This window comes from Camelus dromedarius, chromosome 16 (assembly GCF_036321535.1).
Source record: "Camelus dromedarius isolate mCamDro1 chromosome 16, mCamDro1.pat, whole genome shotgun sequence".
Classification (NCBI taxonomy): domain Eukaryota; kingdom Metazoa; phylum Chordata; class Mammalia; order Artiodactyla; family Camelidae; genus Camelus; species Camelus dromedarius.
The window spans coordinates 52,269,642-52,284,459 of NC_087451.1; the positions used below are offsets into that span (position 1 = coordinate 52,269,642).

The window sequence follows — 14,818 nt, forward strand, 5'->3', positions numbered from 1 at the left end:
AGGCAGGTTTGACTTGGGGAAAAGCTTAGGGGGTGGTTGGGGAAGGAAGAAGGGAGAACATTGAATCACATCAAGATCCTGCCCTCCATACGTGTAGGGTAGGAGGGAGAACACACACACACACACTGCAACCCTAAGAGAGCGCTAAGTGCCTCTTGGGAACATGGATCAGGAGTTCAGGCAAGGGAGAGGTAATGGATGGGGGAGGCGGGCATCAGCGGAAGTTTCGTGTTAGACAAAGAGTCTCGGCTAGCACTCAAAGCATGGGGGCATCAGGACCTGGGAAATGTGGGGGAAGGGCTGTCTGGGATGAAGTGCGCACAGGGGCTGATGTGAAAGTATGGGGGACATGCAGACAAGAGCGAGGAACTCGGTTTGGAGCGTACTTCCAAAGGGCGGATGTTACTGGCGTTACTTTGGGGGCAGTTTGTTGTAGAGTCTGTCTCACACAAGTAGGTCTCATAGCATCCCTGCCACCTCCCCTCCCCAGCACCGAATGCCAGGAGCTGCTGCCCCTTTCCACCTGCATTTTCAAACACTCCCCACCCCACAGGAGCCACTAGGTAGGCTGGTGAAGGCAAAATAGAGTTGGATGGATTAGAAAGGTAGCAGGCGGAAGGCTTTGAATGCAGGGACAAGACATTTCCCCTTCTTTAAGCCAGGGAGGAGTGGCCTCTGAAGGTTTTTCAACAGGAAGAGGATGAGATCTGCTTTAGAAAAATGAAGTTTGGAGCGGTGTTCAGGATGAGCAGGAGGCCTAGGAAAGACAGGGAAATCAGTTGCAGCCTCCTGCGACCTTCTCACCCAGGTTACTTTCGGTCAGGGTGCGCTACTTTGCCCACAAGATTGGCGGATGGCAAAGACTGAGGGGAGGTCCTAACCGCACGTCCCCCTGCTGAGGCCGGACCAGCAATTAGAACAGCATTTGCTAAGCCAGGTATGAAGTTACCATTGTCTCTCGCTGTCCTTCAAATCGACCCGCCCGGGGATGACCACACAGCTCCTCCCCCATCGGTCCACGCTGGCGGAACTTGTATAAAACTAGCAGCAGTTTAAGGAAAATAGCAACTCTTCGAGGGTTTTCTCTCCTCCTCCCCATCCAGGGCCCACTGCCTTCCTAGTCTGTGACCCTCGGAGCCTGAACAAGGGAGCTATTCAGCCTGACCAAAGGACAGAAGGACGAAGATACTCCCCGCTCAGCCCCCTCCCTGGCCAGGCCAGGACAGGGCTTTTGATCGGGGCCCAGAGAATCCTGAGCTGATAAAGGCCCATTGTGGCAGCTTCTGGAGGAACCCAGAGGCCATCAGGGGACTCGGGCTCGTTAGCCAGTTAACAGCCCTTGAACATTTGTGAAAAGAATTACTTGGCGGAAGTCAAGGCAGAAGGAGGCCCCTGGGCTGCCCCTGGCACCGTCAGTGGCGGGGAGGCTACAGGCGAAACCAGCAGGAACCTGCCTGCCTGTGCTGAAGGGCTGATCCGAAGGCAGAGGGAACCCAGAAGCTGGGGAGAGACACCTGGGTAGGAAACCCAATCTCCTGCGAAAGGCATGAAACACAACTGCGATTTTATAAAGGGCCTGGGGAAGAGAGGAGCCTCCTGCTCCCGCCCCCAAGGGTGTCCAAAGCAGTAAACAGCAGGGAAGGAGGGAGGCCGAGGGGAAGCTGGTCTGGAAGCTGTTTAGGAATCAGGCTCTTTCTGCTGCAGCCGTCACACGCTCTGTGAGTCCAGGCACCGCACCATTCCCAGGCCTCACTACTCTTACAGCAAAAAGCCCAAGTGGGAGGAGATACCTTGGGATGACCGACGCCAGGGAGGCGGCGGGGAGGGGGGCTAGCTGGGAGGCCTGCCAAGCACCACAGAGAATGAGGTTTCGGTGGGAGGTCCAGCCGAGGGTCAGGAGCCCATTACACCCTGGTCTGAGTGCTCACCAGGGTGGGAAGGGACTAGATCCCTGCAGAGAGGCACTGGGAGGACAGCAGGGCGCAGCACCGGGAGAACTCAGCCCCCAGCCCACCCCAAATGTGCGCACGCGTCCCCACCTTTCCCAGCTGACAGCTGGCCCAAACACTCTGAGGAAGGAAATGCAGAATCCAGGTCAGAGACCAGCCCGCGGAGTTCTCTTGAGACTGCTCTCCTCGGCCAGGTGGTGAGCCAGGGATTCACCTGAGAGCAGAGGTTAGAGCAGTCAATGTTGAGTGCTCACCGCACATTCTGTTTCGTTCCTAAAAGGATTTGGGGTGGGTGATTTGCATGGATCATTGCTCAATTGTAGGTCCCCCCACCATTCAAAATGCATAAAGCTGGCCTCCCTTCAAATGCCAGGTCATTTCCTCATCAAAGCAAAGCAGAATAAGCAATTTAAGTGTACGACAGGAAGGGCACCCGAAGCCGTCTAACGATGTGGACGTCTAACCAGAGTGCGCGGAGGGCTCCGGCACACGTGTATTTGGTATCGACTGCTCACTCCTGTCTGCTTGGTGGGTGGGCCCACAACTCCCAGTGAGCAGTGGCACCAAAAGCCACAAGGGGGAAGCTGACGAACCCCCACCCACCTTTACCTCCTAAGACGTGCCATGTCACGACAAACCTCACCTGACACCACTGAGATCCATTTCAGGCTGGGGACGGGGCTAGAACACGGCACAAAGTGTTTTCTGAAACCAAAGTATTTTCTGCCTTGCTGGAGATTCTGTCTTAGCTGGTGATACAAACACGTGCACACATAAAGTGCCAGGCTGCTCTGGTCTAATCCCATGACTCCCACAAAACAAACCCGTAAGACTGAGCTGGAAGGTCTGGGTGTCATTTATTGACAGCGGTTTACACACAACTGTTTTCTTCTTGTGGTCATTTCCTTCAAGGCACAGGCAGAGCCCTCTAGGAGGGCAGTCTCTGAACGAGGGGGCCAGGAACGCAGGATGCGCACGTCCTTAGCAGGCATGTGCAGCCCCGGCAGGATGCAATCCTTCAAGCTGGAATTCCACCGGGTATTTGAGACACCAAGGTGGGAGGCGGAGAGGAAGTCTACAGGACTCGCATCTCGGTCCAGGCCTGCTCTCTCACTAGCCAAGTCCATTCCAGTCTTAGGACCCCGGGGGGGCAGCAAATCAGGCCCACCCACCTTCACAGGGTAGATTCTTCAATCCTCGCTGTCTGTACACACCTGCTTCCGCTGGCCCCAGTTAGACAATCAGCCTGATGGCAAGAGACAGATCGCTTCCTCTCTGCGCCTCCCCAGCACCTGCCTTCAGCTCGGTCTGTGCAGGAACCGCTGGAGAGAACTGAGGCCTGTGTTCACAGTTCTGCTGTGTGTGCCATCTTCCTCCAACTGTGAATAAACCACAGGTTGGAGGCTACACGGCTGCCCGCTGTGCTCCCAGCTTCTCACACATACAGCCCTGCCTTCCTTCTGTCAACTGCCAGTGCCTAGGCTGGGCGCCAGCAGGCCAAAGAGGGGAGCCAGGATGGTCTGTGGAGGCACCTGGCAATTTTTGGTAGGGAGGGGGATAAAAAAGGGGATGGAAATAAGAATGAAAGAGCTTCAGTTTAGATAGAGTAATTACAGATCTGAGGTGATCTAACTTTTATTTCCTTCACTTGAAGCCAATCATGAAGTCTCACAGTGATTTCTGGGGCGGGGGCGGAAGGAAGGTGGTGTAGAGGATCATCGGGCAGTGGTCCAGCTGCCCCAGGAGGAGCAGGCGGGCGGGCCTCACTGGGGCAGCTGGAGGAGCACCGACTGCCCGGCGGGCAGGTAGGTGATGTTCCGAGAGCGGGACAGCTGGTATGCGATGTCCTCTGCGGCCTCCAGCTTGCGCAGCTCGATCAGGCCATCGCCTGCGGTGGCGAGCGAGTTGGCGATCAGCTCCGCGGCCTTGGAGTCACCCTCCGCAGAGATGATGGCTGCCTTCTTCTGCTGCTCAGCCTAAGGAGTGGAGGCAGAGAGGGACCAAGATCACACCTCGGGGCGCTGGACAGTGGGCTACAGCTTCCAGAGGGCCAGGTTAGGCAGCCTCACTGGGTCGTGAAGGACCTCTGGGCATTTACCTCCCCCTCCAGAAGGGGTTAGCAATCCTCCTCTCTCATGTAATGTCCACTGCTCACCACTGTAGAGGCACGTTTCTGTTGGCTGTATGAATAGCTGTCTTATTTCAAACTCTTCAATAATATTAACAGCAACCCAGCCCAGCCACCTTACTCTGAGCCAGGAGGATCCCAGGCCAAGGAAAGCAGGAGAGAAAGGAAAGGAGAATCAGTCCTCAGGCTCATCCTTCTCTCCAGTCCCAAGTCAAAATGATGCATCGAAGTCAGCACAGCTGAGGAGGAGCAGCAGGCACATGACGCTCCCTCAGGTTGCTTGTGAGCTAAACTGGTTCCTGACCAGGAACTCAGGCACCCAGAACAAGCTCCCCCGGGCTTCCCCTTCCCTCGTCAGTAGGAGGGTATCTATCTGCGATGCGCGACCTTCACAAGCGCAGGAGGAGAGGAGCAAGCCTCTCTGAAATGAACACAGAGCTGTTCAATGAGGCTCTGGGACGGCTCACTCAACAAATGTTTACTGAGCACCTAGTACCGATCTCCAGGCGCAGTTCTGGACGTGTTCGAGGTGCTGGAGGTAGGCGGAAAAAGGAGGAAAAAAGTTTTCATTGATACTGAGTTTATATTCTCTAAAGTTAAATGTCCAGCCATATATTTCCTTTTCCTGATTCTAAGAACTAAAGTGCCTTGGATTAGGAATACAACTCCAAGAGAATTAGTGCTGGGGAGAGGGAGTTACAAGAAATAAATGCACCTTTGCAAAGACCCGAAGACCAGGCTCTATGCAGATACACGGTGTCCCAGCACACCCCGACACATCTGGATGGGTTTAGTGCTTGAAAAAACCCCAGTGACGATAGCGCATCTGGCGCAACGTTTGATCCTTTTTGCTGTCAGCTTTCACTGTGTCATCGCAGTTAAAAATGACTTCCCCAGTGAAGCTGAAAATATTCCAGAAGAAACATTTTTATTTGTGGGCGAGTGTTTTTGATCTTAGGGAAGTGGGAAAAAAAAATCACCCTTCAGTGATTTAGGAACATAACTTCACATATCCCTGACTAGGCCCCAAAGACTCTGGAACCAATTGCAGGAGTGCAGTCCCTTCAGTCCCCTTCTGATGATCCCGGAAGCAGAGATGACAGATGATGAATTTCCAGGCCACCCAGCAGACGTGGAGGCCGAGCACAGGAGAAAGGGGAGGGGGCTCCTGCCATCTGGTCGCACACTCACCTTTTCCACCACGAATCTGGCCCTCTCCGCTTCCTGCTGAGCCACCTGCTTGGCTTCTACCGCTTCTGTGAACTCCTTCCCGAAGGTCAGATGCGTCTAAGGGGAGAGAGTGAGCACGAGATAAGGCGGTGTGATTGCTAGACAGCACTGCCGTGAGGTCCCACAGCTGCCGGAGGGGGTGGCCAGCTATGGCTCCAGCAGCTGGAGGCATCGTGAGGCCAGACCACCCTTCCACCTCCACGTCTGCGTCCAAACTGGGTCCACAGCCCGGAATCCTTGGCCGCCCCACAGGCTCCTGTACGTCTTTCTGTCCCTCTCAGGTAGGAAACAGCCCATGGGCACCAGAAGGTATCTACTCCAACTGACCACCTCCCTAGGGAGGAGACCTGTGGGTGCCAGGACCCCACCACTGACTAGCGCTCTTCCAAGGTCCTGTGATGGCCTGTCTGAAGCCCCCAGAGAGATCAGATGGAAAACTGAGCCTGAGAGTGAGGGGTGCAGCTGGTTCTCAGGGATTCAAGAGCGTGATGCTCTCTGCTTATGGATTAACCAGTCCACTTCTTTCTCACAGCACCTCCGCCACAAAACAGGAAGAGGACGAGAGAGATTTCCAAACCATGATCTTGCAAATCATGCTATTCCCTATGTGTGAGTGCTTCTGGTAAAGAGTTTAAAAGAAAGGGAAGGCAGGTAAAGCTATTGCTTAGGATGAAGTTTTAAAATTCTGTTATGCATACACCTTCCCTAATAAAGTGAGTGACGGAGACTTCACTGAAGTGACCATCTATAGTGACAACGCAAACAATGAGAGCAGATCTCAGCACCCCAATGCCTTGTCTAGGGTAATTTATTCATCTAGCTTTTTATTAAGAAGGAAGAAAGGAGTGAACAGCATTGGTTCTGCTATCAAATTCTACTTGTTTCATTTCTTCCCCCATCCTCCCAATCTCCCAGTATGCTTTTTTAAAACATATGAGGAGCCCAAACTTCTCCCAGAGTAAGTCCCAGTCCACTGTCTCCCAGAATTTGTAACACTCCTAACTCTTAGACTGCAGCTTTCCTTCTCTGCCTGCTCCCTTTCTGGACCCTTGTTCAAATTTGGGGGAAGAAAATACAATCCTGAGAAATGAGAATGAAATGTGTAATTAAGGAATAAAATTTCTTTCTAAAAGGGCCAGCTGAGGGCAGCAAATTCCCCACAAAAATCTAACTTTCTTCTCACACCTCTCAGATACGGTTTCTTGTGGTCAGCCCGCATTTCTCCAGAATGGAGCATGTGGTTAAAGTCAAGCAAAATGCCAAGCTTCTCCTTAGGTTTTACTTAGCCTCTTCTCACAGCCGAGGAGTTCAGGTGAACACTAAGCAGGAGAGCCTGAGGAACGGCTCTGGTCAGAGAAGCCAAACAGCTGCAGCCTGGCGTCTCGCCAGTAGAGGGAGTCCACGAGCCCTTCTCTGAGGGCAGGCAGTTGCTGCAAGGGTGGAGCAGGACCCCGGGTTAGAGCTGGGTGCCGGGGACTGTGTAAACAGCTGCACAGATGTGGAGCGGGAAACAGTGCCTTTCCCGGGCGATGCACAGAAATGAACAGGAAACACCTTCCTCACCACTCGAAAAGATCACTCCAAATGACTTTTCCCAGAGAATCAGAAACATGACCCCTTCCCTTCACCTTCCTCACTCTGAAGCGCTACCCTGCCTGCACCGCTTGCTGCCTGCATCATGGCATCGGGTGTCGCACACACACACACAGACCAGTCTCGAGAGGATAGCTTATGCCTCAGAGACGTCCCTGCCCTTCCTCTGCACCAGACTTCGGGGAACAGAACCATTCACTCGCACTCTGTCACCCTTCCTGGGGAGCTCCCAGAGCTCGCTTCACTGAGCTTCAGACCCCAGGTGTCAGGAGATTCCCAGGGCTCAGGCTGGGAGGTCTGTGCGAGGAAGAAAGACTACCCACGCTGTGCTCTAGTCTCTACCAGGCAGTGTCTGCCTGCGTCCAACGGGGTTAACAAGACGTCACTTCCCAGGGAGCTCTGGGAAACACTTTGGGGAAGGTGAAAAATCTATTGGTTACGAACCACCTGGGTAGGGCCAAAAAAATCAGAAGAAAACTGTCTGTGGCACAGGGGAGGTAAAAACCCCCGTCTGAAAACAAACCCAAAGAGACTGTTTCATACTGTCAAGAAGGTTTGATGTTTACAAGCCTCACATCTAGGAATGGATGTGTCTGCCTGGAAGTGGAGCCAGGCACCTACACAGCTGCTGCCCCTCCCCACAGGCTCCCTGTGGCTCTTACCAGGGATACGTCATCCAGGATGAGCCCAAAGGTTGCTGCTCGCTCTGTGAGGTCATCGCTCACCTGTCTGGAGACCAGCTCTCTCTGGGTGATCAGTTCTCCAGCATCAAAGCGAGCCTAATTCCAGGGGAGGGCAGAGGAGCCAGTCAGGATAATGAGGAAGCGGAATCCCAGCCCCCTACCAACCACCCACCGCCAAGCTCTTCCTGACACCCAGCAGTCTCCTGGAGGCCCTGTTCACTCACCACCACGGACTTGAGGATCTCTGTCGTGATGGACGGCAGCACGCGCTCGTCATAGTCCTCTCCGATGCTGGTGAAGATGCGGGGAAGCTGGCTGGCAACCGGCCGGAAGAGGATGCGCAGGGTGATGTTGACATTCTGTAAATCTTAGGGGACAAATGCTGGAGTTAAAGATAAAAACCACAGTAGCCTTCTATGACTTCTCCTAGCCCCAATTTGCTACAATGTATAAGTTGCTGATTATCCCATCATAGAGGGTGCCGAGCACATGCGCGTGGTTTCCTTGGTAGAGAATCCAGCAGCGCACCAGAGGTAAAAACTTCTCCAAGGTTTCTAGTGATGACAGCTACTCAGTGTGTCCTGAACGCCCTCTGATACAAGCAAATTCAGGTTATATATCTAATAGGTGCTGTGGAATGTCTGGAACACTGAATATTTTAAGAAAACAGGCCAACGCCAAGAACTCTAGGGTAAGGCCTTTCCGAGGCCTGGTCAATGTGGCCCAAGGCAGGAATGTGCCCCCGAGAGGTTATCGTGGGCCCAGTGGAAACAGTCCACTCGGGACTACATGAGCAGTGCAGTCCCAGGCCTGGTTGCTGTCCTAACTCTGCTGTGGACTAATTACGTGGCCTCACTAAGCCTTAGTCCATCTCAGTTCATTTCCTCCTCTGTGAGAATGGGGATGATTGCATCTGCCTTCCAGGCACGCTGGGACAAACTGGAGGAGGAAACAGATATATAAGCACTCTGTCAAATGTACAACAGATGTGAGGGGTTATCAGCTCATCTAGAGGCTGCTTCTCATTACGTGGCCCAAAGGACCCAGGGAGGGAGGAACAACTTCCCCTGACAATTCACAGCTAACGCACCACACAGCTTGCTTGCGGCCATCAACAGCGTGGACCAAGCGCCCATGAGATGAGTTCTGAACCAGGCACTGAAGTGGGAAATGTTTACACACCAGTCCCTGGTCTCTCCAAGTTCCTACAGGGGTGGGGGTGTGGGCAGGGGGGGCAATTACGTTTATTTATTATTTTAATGGAGGTGCTGAGGATTGAACTCAGGACCTCATGCATGCTAGGCATGCATTCTACCACTGAGCTATACCCTCCACCTGCTTCTATCAAGTTTTGCAGACAGGTGCATCATGTATCCTTAGAACAACTGCAAAGTAGTAGAGAGAGAAATCCCAAAGCGGCGGGAAGTTTAGGACTAGGCTTTTAAGTTAAAATATGAATGTTCTCCACTAACCTCACCCCACTGTTGATTTCCTCTGATGCAGTAGGCAAGCCAGAGCCTTCACAGGAGGCTCCTTCCTGTTCCTGGCCAAGAGCGACAGGACAGACCAGGCAATGCCAACGGACCCTTCCCCTCCTCGGCCCAAAGCACTTCTCACTCTCAAGTGCCACACGTTCCTCTGCTCCCCTACAAGCCATACGACCCTGGCTCCTGTCCTCACCCCACTCCCCGCTAACTGCCTGTTCACACGTCTATCTCCCTATCTAGACAGAGCCCCTAGAGGCCCCCAATTTAGCCATCTTTGACCTACCCGACCCCCCGACCCTGCACAAAGCCTGGCACCATCACAGAAAGCAAACATCTGCTGAGAAGCAACATCCACGCACCCCTCCTCTTGCTGCAGACACAGCGCCGCGGAGCCAGCACCTGCCGTTCCATTCACTGCCCGTGCACCCTCTGCGCAGGGTGGGGGAGAACAGTGATTCATGTGAGGCTCTAACTGGGCATCCAGTGATGCATGAGACACAAGACTGCCCTCAAGGATGTGGGCCTCGGCCTGGGAGATAACAGTGTGAGGGCAGCACGGCTGGAAACAGAGGCCTTGGGAAGAAGGCAAAGGGTAAGTCAGCCATGAAAGCAAACAGGACGGCTGCAGATCGGCTTCCAGTCACCCTGGGGACCAAGAACCACTGGGAAGGGTCCACCGGGGGAGCAGAGGCACACTGAGATTTCTTTAAAACTGGATCACTACGTAACTCTGGAAAGACAGCTTTGTGCCTTTCTCCAAATGTGTACAGCTGTGTGTGTGTTTTAAGAACACAGGCACACCTTGTTTTACTGAGCTTCAAAGACTCTGCATTTTTACAAACTGAGGGTTTGTGGCAACCCTGCATCAAGCAAATTTATTGGTGCCATTTTCCCAACATTTTGCTCACTTCATGTCTGTGTCACATTTTGGTAATTCTTGCTCTATTTCAAACTTTTCTATTATTATTATACTTGTTATGGTGATCTGTGACCAGCGATCTATGATGTTACTACTACAATTCACTGAAGGCTCAGGGGATGGTTAGCATATTTAGCCACAAAGTATTTTTTAAAAATTGAAGTATAGTTGATTTACACTGCTGCTGGTTTCCGGTGTATAGCAAAATGATTCAGTTATACATACGCACATTCCTTTTCAGGTTCTTTTCAATTATAGGTTATTAAAAAATACCGAATATAGTTTCCTGTGCTGTACAGCACGTTCTTGATGTTTATCTGTTTTACATGTAGTAGTGTATATCTGTTAATCCCAGACTCCTAATTTATCCCTCCTCCTCTCCCCTTTGGTGACCATAAGTTCATTTTCTATGTCGGTGAGTCTGCTTCTGTTTCATAAAGTTCATTTATATCATTTTTAAAGATTCCACATACAAGTAAGATCATATGATATTTGTCTTTCCCTGACTTACTGCACTTAGTATGATAATCTCCAGGTCCTCCCATGTTGCTGCAAATGGCATTATTTCATTCTCTGCCATAAAGTTTTCTCGATTAAGGTATGTACATTGTTTCTTTAGAAATAATGCTACTGCACACTCAATAGGCTACAGTAAAGGGTCAACAGAACCTCTGTGTGCGCTGGGAACCAAAAAAATTCACGTGAGTCGCCTCATCACAGTATCTGTTTTTCCGCGGTGGTCTGGAACTGAACCCGCAGTACCCCTGAGGCATGCCTGAATATTTCTTTTTCTGAAGCCACATAAAACTCTTCAGGGAAAATATGCCAGGAATTATTACTACCTGAAGTTCAACTCCTTCTGGATCCCACAGCACCCCTTCCACCCTCTCTACTTGACCTGACCCACAGGCAAGCCTTACCTTTGCTACCAGTGATCACCGGCACGTTACGTGGTCGAGAGCGGCAGTCAAAGATAATTGGTTTCTGTACCCAAGGGATGAGGAAGTGAGTCCCTTCCCCTACGACAATGTCCTGCACTCCACGGAACCGATCAAAGATGACAGCTCTATGTCCAGCATCCACTAGGAACAAAAGATAATGATGGGTCAGAAAAATCCCCTCATTCTTTAACCAAAATGACCGTGTGTTTAAAAGATCCCTGATGCCTTCTGTTTACTTATTAAGTCTCCCCTCTCCTGCTCTGTCTTCCCACACTTCTGGTCTTTAGAGGCTTCTAAACAGGTACAGAACTAAGCCACCACTTCCCGTCCCATGTGTCTTCCAAGGACTCTGGTCACAGGATCTTCAGCATCTTTCTCCTTGAAACAATTGGCTGCTAGTTTTCTGATTAACCACTCCATCCCCAAACTCCCACCAACACATTTCCAGGAATCACCTCCTCAAACTTCTTTCCAAACCCACCAAGGTCTTCACTCTTACCACATCCCTTCCTGGTTCCAGTTTAACCCAGTGTTCCCAGAAGCAGCACCCTCATGATGGCAATCCTAAAATTTGGAAGGCCCCACTCTTTCTTTCCAATAGCCTGGTTTCTCTAAGATTTTAAGGGGCTATGGAGCTGTCTTGTTGATCCAGAGAGGAATTAGTGATGGTGATTACTGTCCAGCTGTGCAGGCGTGGCCAAAAAGATCAGAGTATAAACCTGTGCCACAGGAGCCAAGCAGGCTTTTCTGATTAGCTGTTTTCTGTCTCTGCTTTTTTGGACTTTATAGTTGGTCCAAATTATCTTCCCACTGAAAGTAATCCTCCTCTTGTCAAGAGTCACACTCGAGGTGGGTCAATCTACTGCTGCTTTCCAACAGTGAAGGTCAGAGACCATCAAAGTTAGAGGGGGTCTCAGACAAAAAACAAGTGCAACCCCATTGCCTGACCAATGAGAAAGCTGAGGCCTAGGGAGGGGGAAGCAACTTGCCTGAGGTCACACGCGAAAGTGGAAGAAAAGCCGGCCTGAACCGCTGCCACGCTGGTAAAAGCTGGGCAGTGCATCTCAAAGATATTTGCTCTGGAACAACCCAACCATAGCAGAACCAAAGCGCCCACTCAGGACAAAGTCACCAAAGGTCTAAAGCCCCTGCTGCTCCAAACACAGGCAGGAGAGAACAAACGAGATCTCCATTTCAGCTGGCCAGCCAAATTCTGGCTCGCTCCTGCAGCATTTGGGGGGTGCAGCATGACTTTAAATTAACAAGAGCAGCTGGAAACATCCAAGTAGGCTGGGAGGCTCTTTGTGAATAAAGGCTCTGAGTGAACCTATGGCTACAAGGACAGAGGCTCTGATGACCAGGCAACCACATGGCGCAGGAGGGCAGTAGGTGAGCCCTCTTGGTCACAAACACATTCACAAACAGCGGCTGCCAACAGGAGTGTCACATGGGCTCTGCAGACCAATAGAAATCCCCCGGCAAAGGGCAGTGACCTTACCATTATACAAGGCAGAGTTCACCACGCCTCCTGCAACAGCTAAGGCCAAGCCGAACTTGCCAATGGACTCAAACACTTTGGCAGCCATGTCTCCTGCTGGACCCACTCACACCTAAGGGGGGAAAAACAAACAAAACAACTTGATCCCCAAATCCTCAGAGAAAGCCCTCTCTCTCTGCTGGCTATTTCTTCCCCCACTCTTGAGGGCTCTGAATCATCCACTGAAGGACATTTCATAAATAACACTCTGCGGCCTGTAAACATGTATTATCAATTCCTCTGCTTTCTTCTTTTTCTGCCATTTAAGAAAAGGGGTCTGGGGCACTTAGTTCAAAAGGGGAAGGAGGCATGGACTTGATACCCAGAGAGAACTTAGCACCAGACCATACCACCTTCCCATTTCCTGGACAGGTGGGCCCTGGGAGAGAGAGGCTGTGTGGTTCTGGGTGATTCTGGTACAGAAAACAATGTGACCCCAATAGCAAAATAGCTAGCCTTTATACCAGGCAGTCTTCTAACAGCAGTTTGTGTATTTAATCCTCACACCAACCCTTATGAAGATCACTGCAGGTGAGGAAACTGAGGCACACAGAGAGATAACCTAAGGAGCCTAAGATCACACAGCTGAGTGAGCAACTAGGATTAGAACCTGGAGGTCAAATTCTGGAAGGCACAGCTCAACTCCTCACCACACACGGCTTCTCACATCAGGTATAAGGATGTCCTTTTATCATGGAAGCAGGAGCTGGATGACATTCTGGGGCTATCATACCAAGAATGAATCGGGCGACTCACAGACATGGAAAACAAACTTATGATTACTGGGCAAGGGGGGGGGGCGGGGAGCGTGTAGGGAGATAAATTGGGAGTTCAGGATTTGCAGATACACACTACTAAATATAAAATAAACAACAAGGTCCCACTGTACAGCACAGGGAGCTAGTGAAAGACTAATAAAAGGAATATATATATGTAAACTGAAACATTATGCTGTACACCAGAAACTAACACAACCTTGTAAACCGACTATACTTCAATTAAGAAGAAAAATTTTTTAAAGTAAAGTTTACACATTTAACTATTAAAAAAAAAAAAAAAAAAAAAAGAACAAATGGGCCAGAAGGCTCTCAATAGCTGCACCGCGAGGGAGAGCCCTGGAGCGGGGGGTGGGCGGGCGGGAGCACCGCTGACCTCGCTAGAATCCACCCCTGCACTTAACTTTGTCTTGCCCCGCCCCGTCGTCCGCGTCCACTTCGGTCTCCCCGCTCCTCCTCCCCAGACCGCAACTTCTCAGGCTACCTTGATCTCTCCACGTGCACTTAAATATTCTTTTCCAGAGACCAGAACACCGAGTCCCCATCAGCCTTTCCTTTTTTTACACAGCTTCTGGATTATTCCTCACCCTGTCCCCATATACACCTACCATACTCTACGCAACCCCTGGCTCCTCCCGGGCTCACTCCCTTCCCCTCCGGCCCGAGGTGGATCCACACACGCATCCCGCCCGCCCAAACTCCATGCGAATGGGAGTGCAGACCGGGTCTGCAAGAGACGCCGGGACGCGAGCCGCAGCAATTCCCCTCCATTCTCACCTGCTTCCACTCTGACCTCCACATGAATTCCCCAGCCACACATACTGCGCGTGCGCTGGGCAGCTCCTCCTCTTCCCCGCCCTCCTTCCAAGATCCGCACTTCCTATTGGTGGGGGCGAGCGCTGTGCATTCTGGGAAGGGTGGCTTGTCCCCTTAGCCTAGTTCCCCGGCTCGTCACAGATGAACTACGATTCCCAAAAAGCCATGCACCGGCAGGCCCGCGCTGAAAAGCCTTTTCTCTTTGGTGGTACTAAATGCCCAGATTGTCGTAAAGCCTTTTGGGGATTGGAGTTTCTTGGGGGATTAATGCACGTGCCTGGCCTGAATCCTTGCTACAGCCTGCCAGAAGATGGGCCCTAAGGCGCTCAGAAAGAGGGGCTGGGCCTGCGGGTTGGTGGCAGGGTTGGGCAGGGGCAAGTTTATGGCCGCTGAAAGAGGACGGGTGAACACCCTGGAGAAAGTAGTGCTGAAGTAACTGGTGGGCTAAGAGATGGAGGGGCTGTCTTCTTTCCAAAAGCCCTGTCTAGAAGCCACCTGAGTTGTGGAACATTGATTGCTAGAGCCAGAGAGAACCTTAGAAACCATCTGGACTAGGAAATGAGACCCAGAGAGAGGAAGGGATTCATTCAGTGTCATGCACTAATTTAGCAAAGGGGCTGGGCTTAGAGTGTGGGTCCCGTGGAAAAAAAATTTTTTTTTAAAGACTTTAGGAGAAGTTGCAAGAATAGCACAAAAAACAGTGTAATCTTTACTCAAAATTCATCTGTTGCTAACAATTTGCTCCATTTGCTTTGTTGA

At 51.4% G+C, this 14,818-nt stretch overlaps 1 protein-coding gene across 2 annotated transcripts; it reads right to left on the minus strand.

Annotated features, from left to right (window-relative positions):
- Positions 1-2,787: 2,787 nt before the first annotated feature.
- PHB1 (prohibitin 1) lies at positions 2,788-14,095 on the minus strand. 2 transcript variants are annotated; one of them, XM_064495943.1, is made up of 7 exons: positions 14,021-14,095; positions 12,429-12,540; positions 10,910-11,071; positions 7,808-7,950; positions 7,563-7,679; positions 5,269-5,364; positions 2,788-3,925 (listed from the first exon to the last, which is right to left on the minus strand). In XM_064495943.1, exons 2-7 carry the CDS (start codon positions 12,514-12,516, stop codon positions 3,713-3,715), a joined length of 819 nt encoding a protein of 272 aa, XP_064352013.1. In that variant the 5' UTR covers positions 12,517-12,540; positions 14,021-14,095; the 3' UTR covers positions 2,788-3,712. The 2 variants fall into 2 exon arrangements, with proteins under 2 accessions (XP_064352013.1, XP_064352015.1); XM_064495945.1 differs by lacking the exon at positions 14,021-14,095 and adding an exon at positions 13,078-13,195.
- Positions 14,096-14,818: the final 723 nt, after the last annotated feature.

What these genes read in the sequence shown, in the direction of transcription:
- PHB1 (XM_064495943.1), bottom strand. Translation starts at nt 12,516, where the DNA reads ATGGCTGCCAAAGTGTTTGAGTCCATTGGCAAGTTCGGCTTGGCCTTA. An exon ending in GAACTCTGCCTTGTATAATG is followed by an intron (nt 11,072 to 12,428) that starts GTAAGGTCACTG and finishes TTTTGTTCCTAG; the next exon opens with TGGATGCTGGACATAGAGCT. An exon ending in TCCTGGATGACGTATCCCTG is followed by an intron (nt 5,365 to 7,562) that starts GTAAGAGCCACA and finishes CTCTCCCCTTAG; the next exon opens with ACGCATCTGACCTTCGGGAA.